The 20,801-nt window shown below is 40.2% G+C and overlaps 3 protein-coding genes across 4 annotated transcripts; all 3 read left to right on the top strand.

Moving 5' to 3' along the window:
• Positions 1 to 2,992: 2,992 nt before the first annotated feature.
• LOC114442870 (uncharacterized) lies at positions 2,993 to 4,943 on the top strand. The gene is made up of 2 exons (XM_028416696.1): positions 2,993 to 3,313; positions 4,044 to 4,943. Exon 2 carries the CDS (start codon positions 4,046 to 4,048, stop codon positions 4,826 to 4,828), a length of 783 nt encoding a protein of 260 aa, XP_028272497.1. The 5' UTR covers positions 2,993 to 3,313; positions 4,044 to 4,045; the 3' UTR covers positions 4,829 to 4,943.
• Positions 4,944 to 8,894: 3,951 nt separating this feature from the next.
• Positions 8,895 to 9,938, top strand: LOC114442787 (growth-regulated protein homolog gamma-like). The gene is made up of 4 exons (XM_028416587.1): positions 8,895 to 9,075; positions 9,180 to 9,297; positions 9,459 to 9,536; positions 9,642 to 9,938. Exons 1-4 carry the CDS (start codon positions 9,012 to 9,014, stop codon positions 9,724 to 9,726), a joined length of 345 nt encoding a protein of 114 aa, XP_028272388.1. The 5' UTR covers positions 8,895 to 9,011; the 3' UTR covers positions 9,727 to 9,938.
• A 939-nt stretch (positions 9,939 to 10,877) lies between these two features.
• kiaa1191 (KIAA1191 ortholog) lies at positions 10,878 to 18,891 on the top strand. 2 transcript variants are annotated; one of them, XM_028416337.1, is made up of 8 exons: positions 10,878 to 11,109; positions 11,958 to 12,064; positions 12,148 to 12,335; positions 12,507 to 12,621; positions 12,812 to 12,939; positions 15,255 to 15,406; positions 15,589 to 15,764; positions 17,668 to 18,891. In XM_028416337.1, the coding sequence occupies exons 2-8, from the start codon at positions 12,037 to 12,039 to the stop codon at positions 17,871 to 17,873; spliced, it is 993 nt and encodes a 330-aa protein (XP_028272138.1). In that variant the 5' UTR covers positions 10,878 to 11,109; positions 11,958 to 12,036; the 3' UTR covers positions 17,874 to 18,891. The 2 variants fall into 2 exon arrangements, with proteins under 2 accessions (XP_028272138.1, XP_028272137.1); XM_028416336.1 differs by having other exon boundaries at positions 11,951 to 12,064.
• The last annotated feature ends 1,910 nt before the right edge of the window (positions 18,892 to 20,801 follow it).

Raw genomic sequence — 20,801 nt, 5'->3', positions numbered from 1 at the left:
AGCTACAGAGAAATACTGAAGAGACACCATAGCTGTTTTGTTTATAAAGGAAAAACACTTTTAAAGATATTATCAAGCCTGCAAGCTACTATACTGCGAACAGTGTCTGTCTGTCCTGCTCAAGCCTTAGTAATTATTTATGGATATGGATATGAGGCCTGGGAGTTTGAAGGTTCAGCAATCACTGTCTTCTGGACAATCCACCAACCAGACACAGCCTTATAGTCAGTCAGGATCTTGGCCATGTTGTCAACTCATTGAGGTTTTAAGGTCCTGTACCCTGGACACTCAGTGTCTGATGTATCATCATAAGCTATGATAGCATGAGTGTGTTTTTATTTACCCACTTTAAGATCTGAAAACAGTAGATAAGTTAGCAGAGGTTCACACTCAGCCTCTGATGAAATTACATCACATGGACCTTGACGTATTGCTGATAACTGTATTACCACTTTCCAATGAATGTCACATTATGAATTGGGTAATGAGTTATGTAGCAGCAGAGCAGTTGTGCTGGATCACAGTGTCCTCTTGTTATTCTGCCAGCCCCATGTAATTTAATTTTTTCCCAAGCATTAAAAAAAATAACTTGTTCTTAGAAATAAACATCTTTCTGAGGAAACTCCTCTTTCTTCTTTTCAGATGGTGATGACCATTTCTCAGAATGCCTTTTGGCAGCTTGAAGCTCTAAAAATCAATATCGGGGCTCAAACAATCAGAGCCTTTCCATTTTTCCATCTTTCAAATCAAAGCATATCTACAGTGCTCGCTAAAGCTTTTATCAGCCATAAAACATAAGAGTCCTCATGCATCAATATAATTCTGATTGAGCCTTTAAGTGGAGGAGAACAAGAGGTTCAAGACCTTTCTGAAATTCTCTCTGATAGCTTCATGAAAATACTTGCAAGAAATTATCACTGCACTCAAGAAGATGTACAAATCAAACAGTTTTGATCAGAAATCTTGGTGGATACAGAACAATGTGGCTTTTCTGAGGTTTGACTACCATTGAGCTGTTGCTATCACACGGTCATTGCCAGGACAGTTTTATTGAACAGAACAGTTATTGTTACCGGTAATAATATTTCTCCCTTTTCACATCATGACGAAAGCTGCGTTCTGTTTACATCATGTGGCCACTGACGACCTCTGACCTGTCAGCATGAGCTTCCAGACTAGAACCATTGTGACTGAAGATGGACGATGACAGCGCTTTAAGAGGAAAAGTTAAGTATAAAAAGGCCATAGGATTCTCCTAAGATTATTATTATTTCCTTTATTTATTTTAACATTATTATTATTATTATTTTAAAGTTGATTTCTTTTACAGATAAAACAAATATTTGTCCTAATGATGTTTGGACAGGACACCAGCAGTTAATAAATACACATCCTCTGCCAGTTGTGCCATAAAGCCTACACATTTCCTGCACTGTTTTCCCTGTAAACACCCATGAAACAAACAAATAGCCGCACAACAACTGCTTAAAAATGATCTTGTGTTTTTCATTTCTCTCAGAAATTTACACCCCCCCCCCTTTTATTCAGAACTACAGTCTGGGTGATGCCGTGCCTGGTGTTTGTCATTAGAGGAGCACACGCTGATGAATGAAGTCAGTGTTTTCCAGTAAGAGTCTGTCGCACTGAAATGAATCACGTGCTGCTGTGTGCATGTGTGCCGTTGAGGTTAATTTAGTTTCTTGTGACTAGTTCATTAAGGATTCATAAAGAAAACGGGAATAAGCTGAATGCAAAGGAGGCATGACTCATCTGGCTCATCACGGGTCACGCTGCCCCCAACAAACACACAGACACACTCACGTGGAAACGCTCCAAAAGAGAGGCAGAATTTCTTTCACAGACACAGAGAAGCAGGATACACGTCCTACACAAATACATATACAATGCACCATGGCAAGCACTGATGTTTGTCAAAAACATGTCAACATGAGTTTTGTACTATTTTAGTTGTACTATTATTATTATTATAGTATAATGCATGTGAAAATGTTTAGATTTGCTGTTTTATTTCATGTTAAAGTTTGTTTGTCCTCACAGTTAGGTTTCATTTACACCTAGGATTAGGCATTTAAAGCTCCAGGTTAATGTAGGGTAAATAAACATCATAGTTTGCTTTTAAAACACACATGACGATGGCGTGTCAGTGCAAATTAATGGAATCTAAAGACGCATGAAATGACACATGAATATGCTTTTTGGTGGTACTGAGCTGTTCTGGGTTGAATGATTATTTATTGACTACCCATCAATCAATGTTGGCGAGAGGTTACAGCCTAAAAATAATCTTCTTTCTCTCCCGTTGAACCGAGGGCAGACTCAGTGCTACATTTATCCATCTTGTGTCACAAAATGATGTTACACAATGGTTCGGTCCAGAGAAAGCTGGATCTAGATATTTTTGCAATGCAGTATATACTGTGTATTCAGCATAATGTTGTAACTGTAATTTCTCTTTATTGTTTTGATACCTTTCAGCTATATTTACATACAATTTGAACTAAAACTATACATATTGTAGGTTTAGTGTGAAATGGGTTTTCATACATATTGTCCATAGGACATTCATTGTCAACATGGCCATCACTATAGTTTGGCTTGTTAATGAAACTGTGAGCCACATAATGAAAAGTAGCCAGCTGAAGATCAAACATGTGCAAAGCCTTTTATAGATTTTAGCAGTCTAACTAACGACTCACAAATCTCCTGTAGGGGATGTAGATGTACGTGCTTTGTGCCATGTATGAAGCCCTATGTAACCATGTGATCCCTGTGTTGCAGAGCTACTTGTTTGTGCTCTCACATGCATGATGTACATTGAATGCTTTACAGATGAAGGTCAAACATGTTTGTCCTCCCCCTCACACCAACCTCCCTTTCTCTATCCTTGAGCCCTCCTTGTCTCTCCTCCTTTTTTTCTGCCTCTGTTTTTCTCTCTGGATTAATACAGTCAGCTAGAGACAGTGCTGGGGCTGAGGAAATGGATGGTGTGTCTATTTTTAGAACCAGGGAAGGAGGGCAAACCAAAAGTAAGCTGGAGGGAGAGAGGGAGTGAGAGAGAGAGAGCAAGGGAGGAGGAGGGATGCGAGTGGAAGATAAATCTGCATTCTACCTCTGCCTCTGGTCAGAGACAGTTGAAGCGACAGAACACGATCAAGGAGGAGCAGCATCACTGGATGGAAACACAAAACATTAAAGATTAAACAAAAGACTGATGCAGGCTGATATTTAACATTTGCAGGAGCAGAAAAAAAGATTAGAAGATCGAGTGGATTCAATAAGGACTAATAAGCAGGTGAGTGTGAAGGCAAACTGAGCAGAAAATCCTTACATAATTACTGAAAATGCATGAGCTGAAAATATACTGGATGCCTATTGCATGCTTCAGCCTGGAGCCGCTGCCACGGAACAATTTTTAGTGTGGTCTAAATTTAGCACTGGCTACACCTTGGAAGAAACTGGGAGAGGCTGGCATCTTGGCGTTTGGCTTGCACTATTTTTGGCATGGAGGTCGAGGCATAAATACACTGTGGGCTACGCTCAGGGTTACAACAATATAGGGGTTACATAAGAAAATATAGACTGACACATTCTGTGGCTTTGCATGACTGAGATGCAGCTCTGAAGAGTCATCTATTTATGGTGTCTCTTGGTACGTGTTTGTGTTTTGGGGCGGCGCACACTGCCACTCCAAAGTAAGCAGGGGCATGATGCCTGAAAAGAGGAAGAGGCAAGTCAGGAGGAAGAGTGTTTCATTTAAAACACTATGTTGTGAACAGTTGTGTCTGATGTGAACTATAAAGAAACAGATTAGTATGATAAGATGTGTAAATATGCACTGTTGTAAACAAGATATTAAGATTAAGATTAAGATTTACTTTATTAATCCTTGTGGGGAAATTAAGTAAAATTACATTGTACAATATAAAATACAAATGTATTTTTTAATGACTTCCTTAATGTATTGCATTACTTTGTTTGTACTTTCCCAATCATGTCTTTTTTGCCCTCTCCCTCCTTGTCAGCTATGCGACCCCGGTCCAGACTGCTGTCTAAGAGAGGACTCATGCTGCCCACAATCAGAGAAGGCACAGAGGAGACAGTGAGGGAGCTGAATGAAGCCAACACACTTCACATTGCTGGTCACAGCCAGGCTGTTTCATCTGAGGACTACCTGCTCTCCATCTGCCACCTGGCCCACCCCACAAGAGAGGTTTTCCCCAACAGCTTTCACACACAACAGCAGGATGCTGTGCAGCAAAGGCTGAGGCCGCCACGGCTCAGTGGGCCTGCATTAACCACTTTTGAATTTAACCCAAAGGAGGGAGTGCACGGGACTGATGCACAGCAAGGAGAGGAGGAAGAAAAGAGTGGCGGGCTGATGTTTGCCAACTCTGACCCTCTAGAGTATCTTTATGGGCACCAGAATAACCTCTGTGGCCTCTCAGGAGGCATGAGGGAAGCATGTGTCAAGGGAAGACAACATGGGATTTTTTGGGAGGGCCCGGCTCGTACCAGAGCCCACAGCATCCCCTGTGCATCAAGGTCAGATTTACCACGGCAACGCAAGAGCAGCATCCCTGAACTACACAGCAGCAGTAACGCTTCTGTTCCAAATATCTCCCCACAACTAAGCTTTTCCCTGTCAGAGACCAGGAGAATTCTCCCAGTGGACGAAGGAGCAGAGGGGGAGAGACTGAATCCAACAATCAAACAATCTCTCATCTCCCAGTGGATCTCTGACTGCAGGTCTGTATGGAGGGAAGCACGCGTAAGAGCCTGTATGCTTCCTGCCATTGCTGAGGTTTAAGATACAAATGGACATTCCTTTCACTGAAAAGATATATAAATTACACATTTGTAAACATACAAAGGCAAGTAAACATTGATTGTCCATCTGTATTGTAACAAATGTTATTATACAACCTTCCTACACCTTATGTATGCTGGTGATCATACAAATTCATGAAAATTATAAAGTCTGTAACCTTTTTTTTATATCTTCTAGTGTTTTGTGACCCACTAATATATAAATAAAACCTCTTTTCTACATTTAATCAAACGTTGTGATCAGTGTTTTCCTTTGGACCACAACTTGTGTATCCTTGCATGTGGAAACCCTTCTGAAATGATCTTCACTCTCAGCTCCGCTCATGCTCAGTGATGGAGTTTCTATGGTAACTGTCGTGGGATCCTGCACTGGTAAACACAAGTGTGGAGAAACACAGGCTGAGCAGAGAAGACACCACTGAACCTAAACATGCAGGATGCAGGTCATTTGTTGATGGACTGGTACTCGGTTAGATGTCACTAAAATAAACAGGAATAACAGTGAGCTGAATGTAGATGTTAATGAGCCATCTGGATATATCTTACAATGGACTAATTCTCAGTTAGAGTTTGACAAAAATGATTTGCTGAGATCAGTGAGAGGATTAGCCACACAACACAAAACACAAAAACATGCACTGGATGCACTTTTTTGTCATCACAGCTTTGCATAATCAATCCATCACAGATTTTATAACTTCAAATCTCTGGTAAGCCCCTGTGTATTTATATAATGAGGTAACACTGGGTTGTGTTGCTATTTCAGGCCAGACAGTTTAGGGTTGATATTAGAATGTTTCCCTTGGCATATTTCTTTTCCTCGCACACATCCTGGTGTCCCAATCCAAAACAATAAGTCAAACTATCAATAGATCATAGGCACAGAGTTGAGCTGTTGGCTGGTGTAGCTGTAAAAGAGTCTTCTTCCTCTATTTTTGGCTGTTCCTGCAGGGGTCGCCACAGCAAAGCCAGCCCTTATCTGAGAGGCTTTGCTTGGCCCTGTCCCAAATAGTCCTCCCATCCATAAATACACTCCTGATCAAAATCTTAGGACTGAGAAAAAATTCCAAGTAGGAATTTGGTCAGGCTCTTCCAGTTTCAATGGAATAAAAATAAAATGCCTGCTAATTACAAGTGATCTTTTTCCTTGGTCCTAAGATAAGTGTACATACCTACAGCTTAGCAGGTTTGACTCCACCATGTGGCCTTTTAGTGCATGTGATCACCACAGTGCTTTCTTTTTACTTTGTCGACTATCAATTAGAAAATATCTTTAAAAAAAAATAGGAGACTTGGTCATATATTATAATTGTTACCAGCATCTTACTGAGAGACAACCATACCACTGAAACTGAATCTAGACTAATTATTATGCAGGCTTTCATTGTATTACAAAGATGTATACATGATAGTCTTGTTGGTTTGGTATCAAGCCTTGCTGGTGGCTGACTAACCCCATAATAGTGCTCTAATTTAAATGAAAGGCAAATAAGGAAGCGTCCCAAACATGCTGTGGCAAAAATCTGCCATATTCAGGAGCCACACAATCCTCAAAATATCAAATGAAACTGATCTCTACTCTTTTGACCTTCACCTCAGCAGCATAAGAACACTGCTCTCCTTGTACAGCAGCAGGAAGTAAAGGGTCCCACTACAACACAAACTTTGTCAACGATTAACGATCAACAATAACCATTTTACCTTTTATTTTATTTTAGGGTCCTGCGGATGAGAAAAGCGACTATTTAACTGAAATGAGAAGTGCAACCATGCTGTAATAGACTCATGGTCTGCAGCGGAAAAGCTGCTGATGTTATTAGTTCCTGCCGGTTTATTCACACATGGGTCACACTTGTGGTATTCACTTTTTGTGAAAACATACACTTCCTGACAAAAAGGAAACAGAGATACTTCTCTATGGTAATCCCCTTACATTGTGAGCCCACATTCACACATAGGTCATAAGATGTGCCGCCACTTAAAAGCTGCAATCGTTACCATTTTATTTTTCCATACCAATTTAGAATATATGAAGGAACAAGCTGTACTTTACTGATTTACGCAGGAGTGCTTTCTAGGCGCCAATAAGCAAAAGTCATAAAATATTAACAGAGGAGAATTATAAAATATTCAAGCCAGCTAAGTGCAGCATGTCTGTCAGAATGAAAATGGAGTTCTTCTAAAGCAGGGAAACTACAGAAGGCCTGATATAACTCAGTTAAGGTGCTCTTTTGTGATTCCCAGATCACTGCTGTTTACTCTGAAAGCCCCCTGTTCCAGGCCCCCGTGTCTCACATCAGCATGGCTACCCTTTATAATATATTTATATATTATATAACCAGAGTTTTTAGCATAATGCTCTTATGCACTTGCAATGGTTTTTACAAAACATCACATTTGTATATATGGCATATTGACCTCATCAGAGAGTAATGAGAGATACACTCAATGTAGACAATGACAACAAGAGGTAAACCAATAACAAGTTCTTCAGTGCCTTCAGGCCTAAGTGCAATTTGAAAACTGAAAGTAAAGGTCCTGATGATTGCATCTTTTGGTCTGCTGTTAGAAATGCCAGTGTTAACACTAAGCAAACCTGAAGTACCAGTGTAACCCTAAATGACTGATTATCAATTGTACCTGATGACTTTGGTTTAGACTTTCATGTGTGAAAGGACAACGTTCAGGTCCAGCAATCTGTCTGTTATCCCACACATTATTCAGACTATGCCAACTAATGTTTGAAAAGCATTTTATGCATAATGTGGAGGGGTACACTTTTTTATGCAAAAGTTCACAATCTTCAATGTAAAGGTCAAATTTTAGGAAGAGGAGACAAACCATATATGTATGAAAAGCTGCATGTAATGTTGACAAACTCCCTATGTTTGTTTTAGTTTTATTATAAATAGTAAATAAAAACATCATTTTGAAGACACAGGATGGACACATCATTAAAATGGCAATGAAGCATCCTTATTTCCCTTGAGGGCCATTCTACTATTTATTAATGATAATAAACCTACTACAGGAAAACAAAAATCCACTTTCATTTTTGTTTTTATTTTCCTTTTCGTTCTTCTTTTTGAATTGTGCTGTCAGTTCAGAAGAAATGAGAAGATAGTAAAAATGGAGAAGAGAAAGTGTGACATGTCCTTTGGTCAGAAAAGTGAAAGAGGACATAAAACACATGCTTTCCACTGAGACTAGACATGTCCTTTAAAACAACATTGACAGAGCAGTAAATCACACATATCTGACACTGTGGTCAATATCAAAACAACTAATGAGGAAATATAAATCATAATCTATCAGATAAGGATAAAAACAGATTGAATCACACCACAAATGTCATAAGTGAAAAGGTACCCACACTGGAAATAGAAAACGCATCGACGGATTTTTTTCCGAGTGCATGCGTGCAGCATTTGATTCTGTGAACCATAAAGGTGTTAACCACACATGCTCACTAAATACATCAGAATCTCGGGCTGCAAAGATCACTTGACGTTGTGTTGCCGAATATAAATCTGTCCACACATATGTAAACCTACGCCTAATACATTAATCACTGAGAATTATGAAAACGGCCCTGGGTCAATCTATATGTCATTGTATACAATAGTACGATTAAACACAAACAGGTTTATTCGACTTACAGTTTAATTATTATTATTATTATTGTGTTAGCCTTTTTTCAGTTTAGTTGTATATTTGTGTGATAACCACAATCAGACCAACATAGTTCAACGAGAAAAGACAAATTTAACCTCTTCATTACTATTTGTTTCACTGTTAAATTTCAATACTAATACAATAATAATGGAATATAATATATATATATATTTATACATACATTCAAGCAGTATTATAATTTTTTCATCTTTTAAAATGTAAAATATGGTCAGGCTGTGACCAGAGATGAGGGGAATGGGGTTTTTTTTCTTGTGGTTTTTAAAGTTTCACTTTCCACCTAAGAAATTTCCCTACACAGAAATGATGATGCGTGACATTACAGAGCAGACTATTTAAGCCGGCCCTCGGCCTCTCATCCTCACAGTCCTTCTGTCAACGAACAATCTGTTCATCTCTCCAGCAGCTCACCTTTCCTGCATTTTTATCAGCACCAGTGTCATCTTGACCAAAGAAGAAACCAAAGAAAGATGTCCAGCTTCACTAAGATGTTTCTGCTCCTGGCTGCTGTGGTCTGCGTCTCTCAAGCCCAATGTAAGTTTTTATCCTTTTTATCATTTAGACTATGTGAGATTTTTATGACTATAAAGGAGTATTTGGCAGATTGATTCATTTTTTTTCTTGTCTTCCTTTTCCAGACAGTAAATCCAGTCAGTGCCTGTGTAAGCATGTCAGGAATGCCATCACCTCAAAGTCTCAAGTGAAAGATATTCAGATCTACCAAGCGACCGTCTTCTGTAATCAGGTTGAAATTGTGTAAGTTGTAATTTTATCTAAATTTTCTAATTTTCTCAAAGGTTACTATAAATCAGACATTTTAGTGCAGCCCAAAATCTCTGCACATGTTAGTAGTTCTGTAGTCCGCTCTGCATATCTTAATTTACTGTATGATTTATTTCTATCGTCTATTTCAACAGTGTCACCATGAACAACGGGTATCGTTATTGCTTGAATCCCAAACTGAGTGCAGTGAAAAGACTTCTCAGTAACGTCATGTAAGTACACATACAACTAATTATTTACCACACAAAATAAAGTTATGAGTATCATAATGTCCTACACACAGTAGTCTAATAAGTGTCTGTTTTGTTTTTCTTCAGGAATAAGCAGAAACCCACAACCGGACGTTCTCTGACCCCCACCCCCAGCGGCAGCACAACACCATTCACCACTGTGAATGAATAAGGCTGATATGACCTCAGACCCATCAATGAAGGCGCGTTCAACAAGTTTAGATGTTAACTTTGAAACTCTTTGTCTATTTATCTTCTATTTATGCTGATGTGCACATACAGTATATCTCTTTTTTTCTGTTCTTGTAAATAGGTTTGTATTGTTTGATACTTGTTTTATACAATATAATAAAAGACAAATACAAAAAAAAACCTTAAAATCAATCAGAGCATTTTTTTTCTGTTCCAACCCTAATTTGCTTGTTTGTGTCATGTAGCAACAGTGCTACCTTGTGGAACAAGGCTGCTAAGGCAAGAAATACATAATGTGTCACATATATCCTGTTGATATTGCGTGTGTTAAATATCAGAAGGAGATACACTCTTTCTAGACACAACTGACTCCAAAGCTACAATCAGAGATGGAATTACAGGGTTATGATGGGCTGTTCTACTATGCCCATCACACACACACACACAGTGTATCCATGATTAGTTAAGCTCAGCTTCAGTCTTGCTCAGATACCCGCACCCGAAACCTCATCCCCCACACTTTTATAAAGCTTGCTACACCCCTGGTCAAGAGGCAGGCTGTGGGCATCGAGTTAACAGAGAAGCTGCTAATAAAAATGATTATTATTATGATTAATGTTAATCAGACATTAATGGATGGGTTTGTGTTAGCAGACAGTATTAAGCCAGAGCACCGGCATCATGACTGAGGCTCATTATAGAAACACAGATGGCAGCGTGACACCATCTTCATGTCTGACCTCACATCAGTCCAGCACAGCTGTATGAACACAACTGTATTCATAAATGTACTTGCAACTACAGACATTGTTAAAATTTGTAGTGGAGTAGAAAGTACCGATAATAGCTGCGAAATGTAATAGAGTAAAAGTATAAAGTATGCAATATTTTCTTTACTTTCCACCACTGCTCAGGACTGAAGTCCTCACAAGTCAGGCTCACACAGGCAGACGGATCACACCCACCCACACGAGCCTAACCTGAATGAGTATGAAAGTATCGTGGACTTTTATCTTTATGACAGGAAACCTCAATCGATCACAGAGATCGACATAATCACGCTGATGTTGCGCAATGATCCTCAGCCACAGATTATCACTGCACCACTGTTCTTCTCCCAAACACTCTGCAGTGGCTTTAAGTTTCAGATCACTTCCGCCGCCGGCTCGTCTGTCTGCGGGGCGCGTTCACCGGTGCTGCGTGTGTGTCTGTGTCCGTGTCCGCACTCTTGTTTGCTCTTCGCGTGTCCAAAAGTCACGGATGAACAAACATACAATGATTCTTCTGTCAAATCGGGACGACAGTGACACCGAAATCACTTCAGCTGTGGAGTAACAGAGCAGAGGAAACACTGACAGATGAGGTGAGTGTTCAGATCTGTAAATAATGCAGTTTCCCTTCATGTGAGCTCTGCAAACGGCCAAAGAAAAGAATTAAAAGTAAAAAAGCATGTAGATAAAATGCTTTAAAGAGGTTGTCGATTTATAATTCCTCCTGGAAATATCGTCAGCATGTTTTTATGGACGAGTTCTGATTTTTGGGTGTGATTTAAGCTACTTCTCTTTTTTTCTTCTTCTTTTTTTGCAAGTCACTGTCTGTGACTTCCTTCACTGCTGACGTGAACAATATGTCAGCTGTCTGGGGAGTAACAGACTACAAAGCTGCCACACCTGATTTCTTCCAGGATACTTTAATTTGTTCGTTTATGTGAGCATTGATTGGCGGTTGAGCTCAGACCAGGCTGATAACACATTTCACCACAGTGCAGGAGGACACAGGAGTGTGTGTTATGCACCTGTGAACTGACAGCAGGGCCGAATGCCTATAAAAGTTTCATGGACATGTGAAAATATAACCGCTTTGAGTCCCTGGCCGCTTCTCCTGCTCTGTCGTGCCCAGACTGGAGTGACTCTGACATAAACTGTTGTTAATGACGCTGCTGTAACTGAACTCTCTGGTTCTATTTGGAGCAGGCCAGAAACAGGACACCATGCACTGTGCACAGTAAATACAGGACTGAAAGGTTGATTCTCAGGACAATGATCAAAATCAAGCATACTGTAGGTGCTTTAGCCGAACGTGTTCTCCCAGCTGTGGTGACGGTGCTGGCACCAACATTGTTGCACTACATACTTTTCCACAGTAGAAACATGGCTGTCTCTCAGCCTAATGACCCCCAGTAACACTGATGTCATGTGATGAAGCGTTCAGGTTTGAGTCCAACACCAAGCTGAGACCAGGGTGACCTTCCGTTCACACTACCAGCCTCCAAATCTGATCTCCTGCCAAAATGAACTCAAGACAGGGAGACACTCCAGGTAATTCAGTAATGGACAGATATGTTTTCACATGTATGAGATCGCAAATCAACAACTCTCACTTCTTTGCTCGCATTTCCCAGCACTGGAGTCCGGCACACCGTCTGGCCTTTTCGGTGCCTTCTCATCTCCGATTGGAATGACTCGGCATAATATCAGCTATGATGAGCACATGGACTCCCCCATGCATTCACCCCCTCCTGACCTGAGTGTCAACATCTTATGGAAAGACCCTGTCATCCCCCAGCACAGGACCAGAAACATCGCAGAGGTGCTTTCCTGTTTGCTCATCATACTCTTGTCTTTAATGAACAAAATGCTTCTTGAGTGAAACCTTTTCTGAGGCTTAGAGGAGCATGCCAAGACACTTTTGCTTTGCTCACCCGTCTGTTATGTAAGCTGTTTGGAAGTGATTCCTAACAGTACAAACTTGTGTGATTAGGAAGGTGAGAGTGGTGGGAAGTTATTGACTTTTGAGGCAGCAGCAGCACCAGCCAAGTCAACTGTGCCTGTGGTGAAAGCCAAAGCCACCTCTTTAATGAGCACGCTAATGATCAGTAAGTCAAAGAAACCTTACTGCACTTTTATTTTGATAAGACAAAATCAAAGCTCTTTCTTCACTGCCTGCATGTAAAACTATAGATTATTGACAAATAGCTGCCAGCCAAAACCTCTTAAGACTAGCGGTGTAATAAGAGTGCACAGTGCAACGATTGTACTTTTAACTGTGTGCCTGTCTCCTTTCAGAACAAACCCAAGAGAACCTGCAAAGGTTTGAGCACCAGGCTGGACTGACAGATTCTGGGTACTCTCCCCACAAGGGCCTCTCTGCTGAGGAGACGCGCTTTCACCGGCTTGGTGACGGCACGCTGCCAGTGAGTATGAACAAATGAGAATGTATGACAAGCATGAAGAAAGCACATACATGCACACAGCATTCACATGCACACATAATTCCACTTTTAGCAGTTGTGTGTTGTTTATTTAGACAGTATTCCAACATAGATATTTACATTGCTACAAAACAAAAATAATGTACTAATATAACTGTAAGCATGCAACCATGAAAGTTTGTTTATATGTGTCACTGCTGCTTTGTTGTTTTAAGGACTTTATTCCCATCAAAAGGACAAAGGGTCCTACAGCTGCCGTCTTGATAACGCCATGTTACAGTGTGTCACCGTGATAGCAGAATACAGACAGAGCGGCATTTTGGTAAACAAATTACGTAATAGGTTTCGTGCTGGCAGCGTTGGCTTCGGTTTTATCACTGCTGTTGCTGAGCAACGCCCTTAAATAAAACAAGCCCCCTTATTTAACGAAACGCACCAATCAGCAAGCTCCTAACAAAAGAAGGCCCACTGCTTGGGTGTACAGACGGCTTCGTGGCGTTTTCGGGAAACAATCGACACTTAAACATCTAATTATGGACAAAATGGAGGAACCAGTTGGACTGAAACGTCAACGAAAACTTATCATAAAAAGGTGTGTGAAGAAGTCGACGTATTTTGCCACCGTTGTCTGTACTTTTAGTTCAACAGTAGGCCGTTAGCAAAGCAGCCGTATCTTTTTGCTAGCATCCGGGCCAACCCGAGTAAACAAATAGATGTATTTGGAATTCAAGCTATTGACTAACATCCCGTGGTAGTTTTAGTTTATCTGTGGTGGAGGTCTGGAGTGAACCATGATCAAAACACAGTAATTATCTGGCCCCGTTTGTGTAGAGTGTAGTTCGAGCTTGATACTTGCTAACTATCTTTTAGCTAGCTAACAGGGAACAAGCTAACACGGTGATGTTATTTAACATGGATTGAAGCATTAGACAGAGACAGTTGTCAGAAACAACACATATGAACGTACAGGATGGTACCGTGTAATGCACTGTTTATGTCCTCGCCTACCCCCTTCCTTGGTCTGTGGCCTTCTTTGTCATGTTACCTAATGATAGCGATAAGGCACAAATGGGGGCTAAGCTACAAGCCAAACCACACAAGCTTTTCCCTGACATGCTGTTATTAACATTAATAAGAAATGATACTAAAGAAGAAAAAATGTCACCAACGAAATTGTAGTGAAATATAATGTTCTACTATTTATAGAATAAACAGGGAGCTTTAGCTGGCAGTGTGTGGCTCCAATGTTCTGGCTGGCGTCCAGTGCAGTGGTGAAATTTAACAGGATACTGACCCCCACCCCCCCAAATGTAAACCTAGGGGGAACATTGAATGCACAGGGGATAAAAGGCCGTAGAGACTCTGTCTGTTATTCATTTGCACAATGGCTAAAGCTCTGAGTGGAAAGCAGGATGTCATGTACAATCCAGACATAAGTTTGGAAGGATGTTCAATTTATGGATGGGAATGTGCCAACACTGAATTGAAACTGAACATTGAGCACATTATTCAAGATATAATTTCAGAAGTAAACCAAAGTGTCAAGGCAAGTATGGCTGTAAATTTATGCTATTTGGTCTTTTAACTATTTATTTTCTTCTATAGGTGCAATAACTTTACTGAGGTGTTTGCAGTTGTAACCTTCGTTTCAGCACTGACTTGACCCAAACATTGTGTTCGTGTATGCTTTGTATTTATTGTAAACTTGTCAACAGTCTAGTACCAGTGTCAACAACTGCCAAAGCAAATTCCTTGTATGTGCTACATACCTGTCCAATAAAGCTGATTGTGATTCTATTACATATGTTTTGCTTTAAAGACGAACCAAATATGACTATGCTGTTGTCATTAACTCAGACTTGTTGTTTTCCAGATGTAGCAACTAATGACACCACTTTTCTCAATAAATGACATGCTAATGCATGTTCTGAAATGTACTGTTTATCTTTTCCACCCACGCAACATGGCCAGAGGTGATGGGGCCAGAGGATCTGTGACGCACATTGTTGTTAATATTATTGATCTGCAGGTTCACTAAAACACTGCTGGACTTTTGCAATGTGTATTCAGAGATATTTGCTCTTTAAATACGATCAATACAGTGTCTCTTGACACATCAACACATCTGCCACAAATATGCTCTTAGTCTTGGACATGGAGAGACAAATGTCACAGTTTTACCAATCTTAAAATCTTATATGGTGTTGGTAACAAACAACCTGCTCACTGTGGTTATAAGGTTTAAAAGGGCATTCTTAAATCTTCTGTTTAATTGCTTGTTTATTCCGTCTGTGCAGAAGTTGAGAATGCCAAGCGGGGACTTCAAGGAGGAGAGGCTTACAACATCAGCACAATCCACACCAAGTGGCACCCCTTCTGTAACCCCCTCTGTTACCCCCAGTGTCACCCCCTGCGTTAGTCCACACTCATCACCAGCTGTCAGTCGCAGGTAGGCATTATCTTGCGTAAACATTGGACCTGCATCATTTCAGAATTCTATTCACGGTACAAATGATTTGAAGAGGAGCCCCTTTGCCAAACACAAACACAAAGTCTGTATAAGGTGCCATGTTACATTTTGTAGTTTGTGTTAATTTCTTTATATTTGGCTGTTGCTTGGTGGGAATACAGGAGCTGGTTCCAGCTTAGCCCTGCACCTTTCCTAGCTGCCCCAGAGTACAACAACCCCAACCCCAGCATAGACATGGGAGGAAATGAGGGTGGAGGAGGAGACAAGTGGAGCTTCTTTGGAACTCGGTCTGTGGTACAGAAGTCCCCTACTGACCCAGGGTCTGAAACCAGCACAGGTATTTACACCCATTAAAGCACATGTGTCAAACTCAAGGCCCGCCGCAGCGTTCTATCCTGAACCACGATGTCCTAAACATTAATGATAGTGTTTTTTTTTAAATGTAACATTTTCGTTTTTCATATAAATTTAAATCGCCCACAGCATTCCACTGAATAAATCCACATTCATACTAACAAAAATGATGTATTTTGCACAGAAAAGATCAAAAGTAAGCACTGCTCAGAGCTAAAATTGTTGTACGACTAGGCTTGTGCAAAATCGTATCGTGTACAATTAATCGTCAGAAAAACTGTCACCGATTAATATTTGCCACTTATCGATTACGGCGATTAGTGTCTCGTCATGACGCATTTTTGTGTGCGACGTACTCTCACCATCAACCGCGCACATGTGAGCCCACAATAACAATAATGGCGGAAGGCAGTGGTATTCAGTTAAATGATGCAGAGCATCACGTTCCTAACATAAGTTCAACGTCTGTCACCATAAGCCGGAGCACGAAGAAAGTGCGACGAGGACACTGGATGTTTGCTCGGATCAAAGGAAAGGCTCCACAGCAAGATAGGAAACATTACAACAGCGAAGTCTCCTCCAGCAGATATTGGAAAAAATTCCACTCAGCCGAGAATCCGCGGTACGTTTAGTCATCGTGCTCATTATGACAAAACTAAGCACTGGCAGAACGCAGAACGCAGAAAGGCAGGTTGATTTGCACAGACATACATTTAAATGTGATATTGTCCGGTTAGTTTGTTTGTTTGTTCTTTCTGCTGCTGTTCTACAGTCTGAGTGAAAACATGCACTAGTGTGTGACATATTCCAGTCACAGGTTAATTTGCACAGACACATTTTTTAACTTGAAATAATCACTGATGTGACTTTTCTGAACTTATTTGTCCTGTTTAATTTTAATGTTGACATGCACTGCTCTGTGACCTTAAGATAAGAACATTTGAAGGACAAAGTTACTTTAAATGTTTGCTTCATTATTATTTTGAAGCACTTTGTGCATCTGTTATCAATACATATTTCAAACATAGCTGGTTGGTGACTAATCACTAAGAATGAATGAATGAATGAAGTAGTTAACTTGACTGATCATTTGTCGGTATCATGCTAGAACACTGTGCTGATTTAGAGTCAAAAACATGTCAGTGCAATTGTCATCAATTAATCGTCAAATTAATTGTTATCGGCTAAATGCCACAATTAATCAGGATTAATTTTTTCGCCAATATCGCCCAACCCTTTGTACGACTGTGAACAATAAAGGTATTTCAAGCTGAAAAGGAAAGAGGATGGTGACCACAGTTTCAAAGGTGGACACAGCAGTGTATCGGTGTTCGGTGGAAACAAACCTTCCTGATGTGTGAACAAAAAGTTATTGTCCTAGAGGAAAATAATATCAAGCATGATTACTCAACTACACGCAGAGAACAGAAGGATAAGGTGACAGCTTTAATCTCATTGTACATGTGTATAGTGATAATAAAAGGCATTATATTCTGTTCTGTTTGCAGATGAACAGCTTTTGAGTGCTTTGAGTGGTCAGTCAGTTGTTTTTCCACAGGCAGAAGTAAAAATAAATTAAAACCATTAGAATTCTAATTGTTAATCACAATGTTGCCCTGCCCCTAAAATCAAGATGGACAATGGGACCCCAGGGTGTTTGTAATTTTAGGGCAATGACAAACATTACACAGTTTTGACTCTGTAGAAAGGAGTTTTACAGGCACACACCTGAAACCACACTCCCCAGTGATGACACAAAGTCTTGAGGCACACCTTGTAATGCATTTAAACCACAGGAAGCTTTTCTATGAATGATACTATAGAGCTACTCCCTGTAACACCCAGGTTTAAATAATTGCAACAACTACCACACCTCTCTGTTGCAGGCTTCTCACTGCAGTCCTACTTTGGCTTGCACAAGTCTTCTACCATGGATGGCACCAATACCCAAATCAACCTCAAGGTGGAGGACCCTGCAAACTTCATGCCCCCCAAGATTGAGATCACTGGCACCGACGCTAAGCGCATCCCAACTCGGCCACATAAACTGAAACCTCGGGACATGAATGTTCTAACACCTTCGGGTTTCTGATATCAGACCAGCTGCGTAGTTCTTTCCATCTGGTTGCTCATTTGCTTTCCTGCCTTCCTGCCATTTCACTGAGACTCGGAGGAATGAGGACCACCTACAGTATTAGTTCACCAGCCCCAGAGACATCAGTGCACTCCCCCTCTTCCCAACTGGATATATTCAAATTGCTGTCTTCTATTCACACCGCTTAGTCCCCCCCCCCCTTTTCCATCTCATCGGTCCAGATACAAAACCAAATTTTGTCATTTCATTTTCATCCTAAAATATGATTCTGTTTTGTATTATGGTCCTGTCATGTAAAGGGTGCACTGGCCTTGCATTGGCATGCATTGCCTTGCTGTCCTCATTTCAGCGTCAGTGACGGCATGCATTTGAAATTGAACTATCTTGTCAGTTCTTTGTACAAGTTGGATCATGTTAATATTGCCTCTCGTACTAAAACTGACCAGCTATTTCAATTCATAATGCTCTGATGCCTTCCTCATTTGTACATTTCTTTTTATTATTATTTTGAATAAGCTTACAGATTTATAGTTGTGTAGTGCTTTTCTCTGTTGGCATGCAGAGTAATGGTGTGTTGTATGACTGATAATAGTGCCTAAATTTGGCATGCACGATTGATTTTTGCCATCTTTGCAATCTGAGTTGAGCTTTTTTATGACTGGAGAATGACTGCTGACTTGGAAGTGTTTTTTAATTTTTATTATTTCAACTTAAGTGTTTTCATATTGTCTCGCTTTAATTCAGCACTGTTTATTCAAAATAGTGGGTAGTACAGTTTGTTTGGTTTATCACACTTTTATATCAGACTGCAAAGTTTGCTGAAGAAACTATAAAAATGCAAAGCATATTCAATTTGGGATTTTTTTTTCATATTTGTTATTGTTTTTTTTTTTTTTGGGGGGGGGGGGGGTCTAGAAATCTTGTTTATTTTGAAAAATGTTGATGAATTGCGTTAAGTGATTGCACAAGGGATGTTTCCCACCTACATCTGTAAATAAATCTGATGATAAGCAAATACCTTTTTTCTTATTTCATGCATCATTCCGGATTAGAGTGACTTGCATGCTAACACATGGAGAAAGATGGTTGGTATACACTGGTTGTTTACATGCATACATAGTGACATTTAAAGTTAGTGAGGTGGGCAATCCATGAGGGGAAATTCTTTTTGTTACAGACAAGAATAAAATAGCATGAAACAAACATAATAAATATCTAAATACCTAGGTAGCATTAAAATCCCAGAGTTTTATGTAAAGAATAACTTATTTACTACTGTATAAACCTTTACATAGTAAAGAGCATGACATGAATGTACCAGTGTAAATGTACAGTGTTATAGTTCAGTAGTTTGATTGCGACAGGCAGGAATGACTTCCTGTGTCTCTCATCGTGCGAGTCAGAGTCTGTTGCTGAATGATCTCCTGTAGCTGCTCAGCACGTTGTGGAGAGTGTGAGAGGGACAGTCCAGTATAGTCTTTGTTTTTAACAATGTCCTCTTCTCAGACACTGATTCAGTTTAGAATCCTGGTTGCCTTAACTGTTGGCTCATTTGGTCCTCAGAGCCTTTTCTCTTCTTTGCAGTAGTTTTCATTTGCATTTTGATTTTCTGCTGTCTTGTATTTGCAGCATTGATGGGTTTGGGTGTTTTGCAGTGCTTTGAACTGTTATTTGTTAAAGCAAATATAATGAACCATAATTTAGAGACTTGTAACCAGGCGATTGCCGTTGTTTATGCTATATCAAGTCTCAAGAAGGCAAAATGTATCACAAACCTTTACCTTCACTCTGTGGCCACAGGATGGCAGTATAACTTCACAGCATCAACCCACAGGATCATTGATTTTTATGACTTTGCATTATGGCAAATTTTACCGTGGCATTGTTATCAGATTAAAGTACAATAACATACATGCTGCATGTGAATGTACATATATTAAATAGCAGCAACATGTATGTTTAGTTTGCCTCTATCATGGTCTGCCATGATAGAGGAGTCGGAAGGATTATACATTTGTCTCTGACAAAATATTTATCAGATCATCTGCTCTGTACACACTGATTTAATTAGCCTCGTCCTGTTGTCAGAGCAACTGATTTTATTGCAGCAATTATGTGTCAGCAATTCTGCACAATAGCTGAATATTTACTACACAACCTTGTTTCTCCATTTCACCCGACAGTTCCAGGCCATTAGACAAAGATAGAGCTAGGAGACACACACACACACACACTCAGCCGTCAACTGGATAAGTTTACAGGCCTGTTAAAGCTCTCCACTATTATCATCTGTTGTCCTGTTTATTGTGTGTTTGTGAGTGAAACAACATGCAGCATGCCTTTGTGTGCGCATATAGCTGATTTATTACAGGGAGTGTCTGCTTGTGTCGCCAATTTTGTCGCTTGCACCAACACAACAGAATGAATATATTTATATTACACTGTTGACTTGCTGTTATGAAGATTCTGCCTCAGAGGTGGTGCTGTAATACAGATATTAGCAGCACTGAGCTTCTAAGCAGACTGCTACTTTTCCTAATTGCAGGTTGTGGTGATCCACATTTGGTTTTTTCAGGTGTTGCCACAGAGTTGGACATCAAATAAGATAGACAAGTACGAACAAAGAGCTGACAGTCAAATGCTGGAGGTGGACAGCGGGATGAAGTGATAAACGCGAGATGAAAGGCAGAAACAGGACAGAGTGAAGAAAGTGCAGCCACCGAGGGAGGAATTTGGTGAAAGAGCTTTTGTAGAAACTACAAACACAGATGGATATATTCAGCCTTGGGTTACACTTTTTAGTTAGAGCCATGCAACGTGACACATAAACAGCTGGGCAGCAATCTGAGTGTCAGTAACATTTAACCAAAGACACACACATACACAGCAGTAAAAGGCAGTGGGTGGGGGAGTCTGGAAGGGAGA

This window comes from Parambassis ranga, chromosome 10 (assembly GCF_900634625.1).
Source record: "Parambassis ranga chromosome 10, fParRan2.1, whole genome shotgun sequence".
In the NCBI taxonomy this organism is placed as follows: Eukaryota; Metazoa; Chordata; class Actinopteri; family Ambassidae; genus Parambassis; species Parambassis ranga.
This window is presented reverse-complemented; position numbering and strand designations above follow the sequence as displayed.

Bases quoted from the DNA above. Each gene is read 5' to 3' on its own strand.
- LOC114442870 (XM_028416696.1), top strand. From the start codon at position 4,046: ATGCGACCCCGGTCCAGACTGCTGTCTAAGAGAGGACTCATGCTGCCC.
- LOC114442787 (XM_028416587.1), top strand. From the start codon at position 9,012: ATGTCCAGCTTCACTAAGATGTTTCTGCTCCTGGCTGCTGTGGTCTGC. The intron at 9,298-9,458 runs GTAAGTTGTAAT...CTATTTCAACAG, and splicing joins TGTAATCAGGTTGAAATTGT to TGTCACCATGAACAACGGGT. The intron at 9,537-9,641 runs GTAAGTACACAT...GTTTTTCTTCAG, and splicing joins AGACTTCTCAGTAACGTCAT to GAATAAGCAGAAACCCACAA.
- kiaa1191 (XM_028416337.1), top strand. From the start codon at position 12,037: ATGAACTCAAGACAGGGAGACACTCCAG. The intron at 12,336-12,506 runs GTGCTTTCCTGT...TTGTGTGATTAG, and splicing joins GGACCAGAAACATCGCAGAG to GAAGGTGAGAGTGGTGGGAA. The intron at 15,407-15,588 runs GTAGGCATTATC...GTGGGAATACAG, and splicing joins TCACCAGCTGTCAGTCGCAG to GAGCTGGTTCCAGCTTAGCC.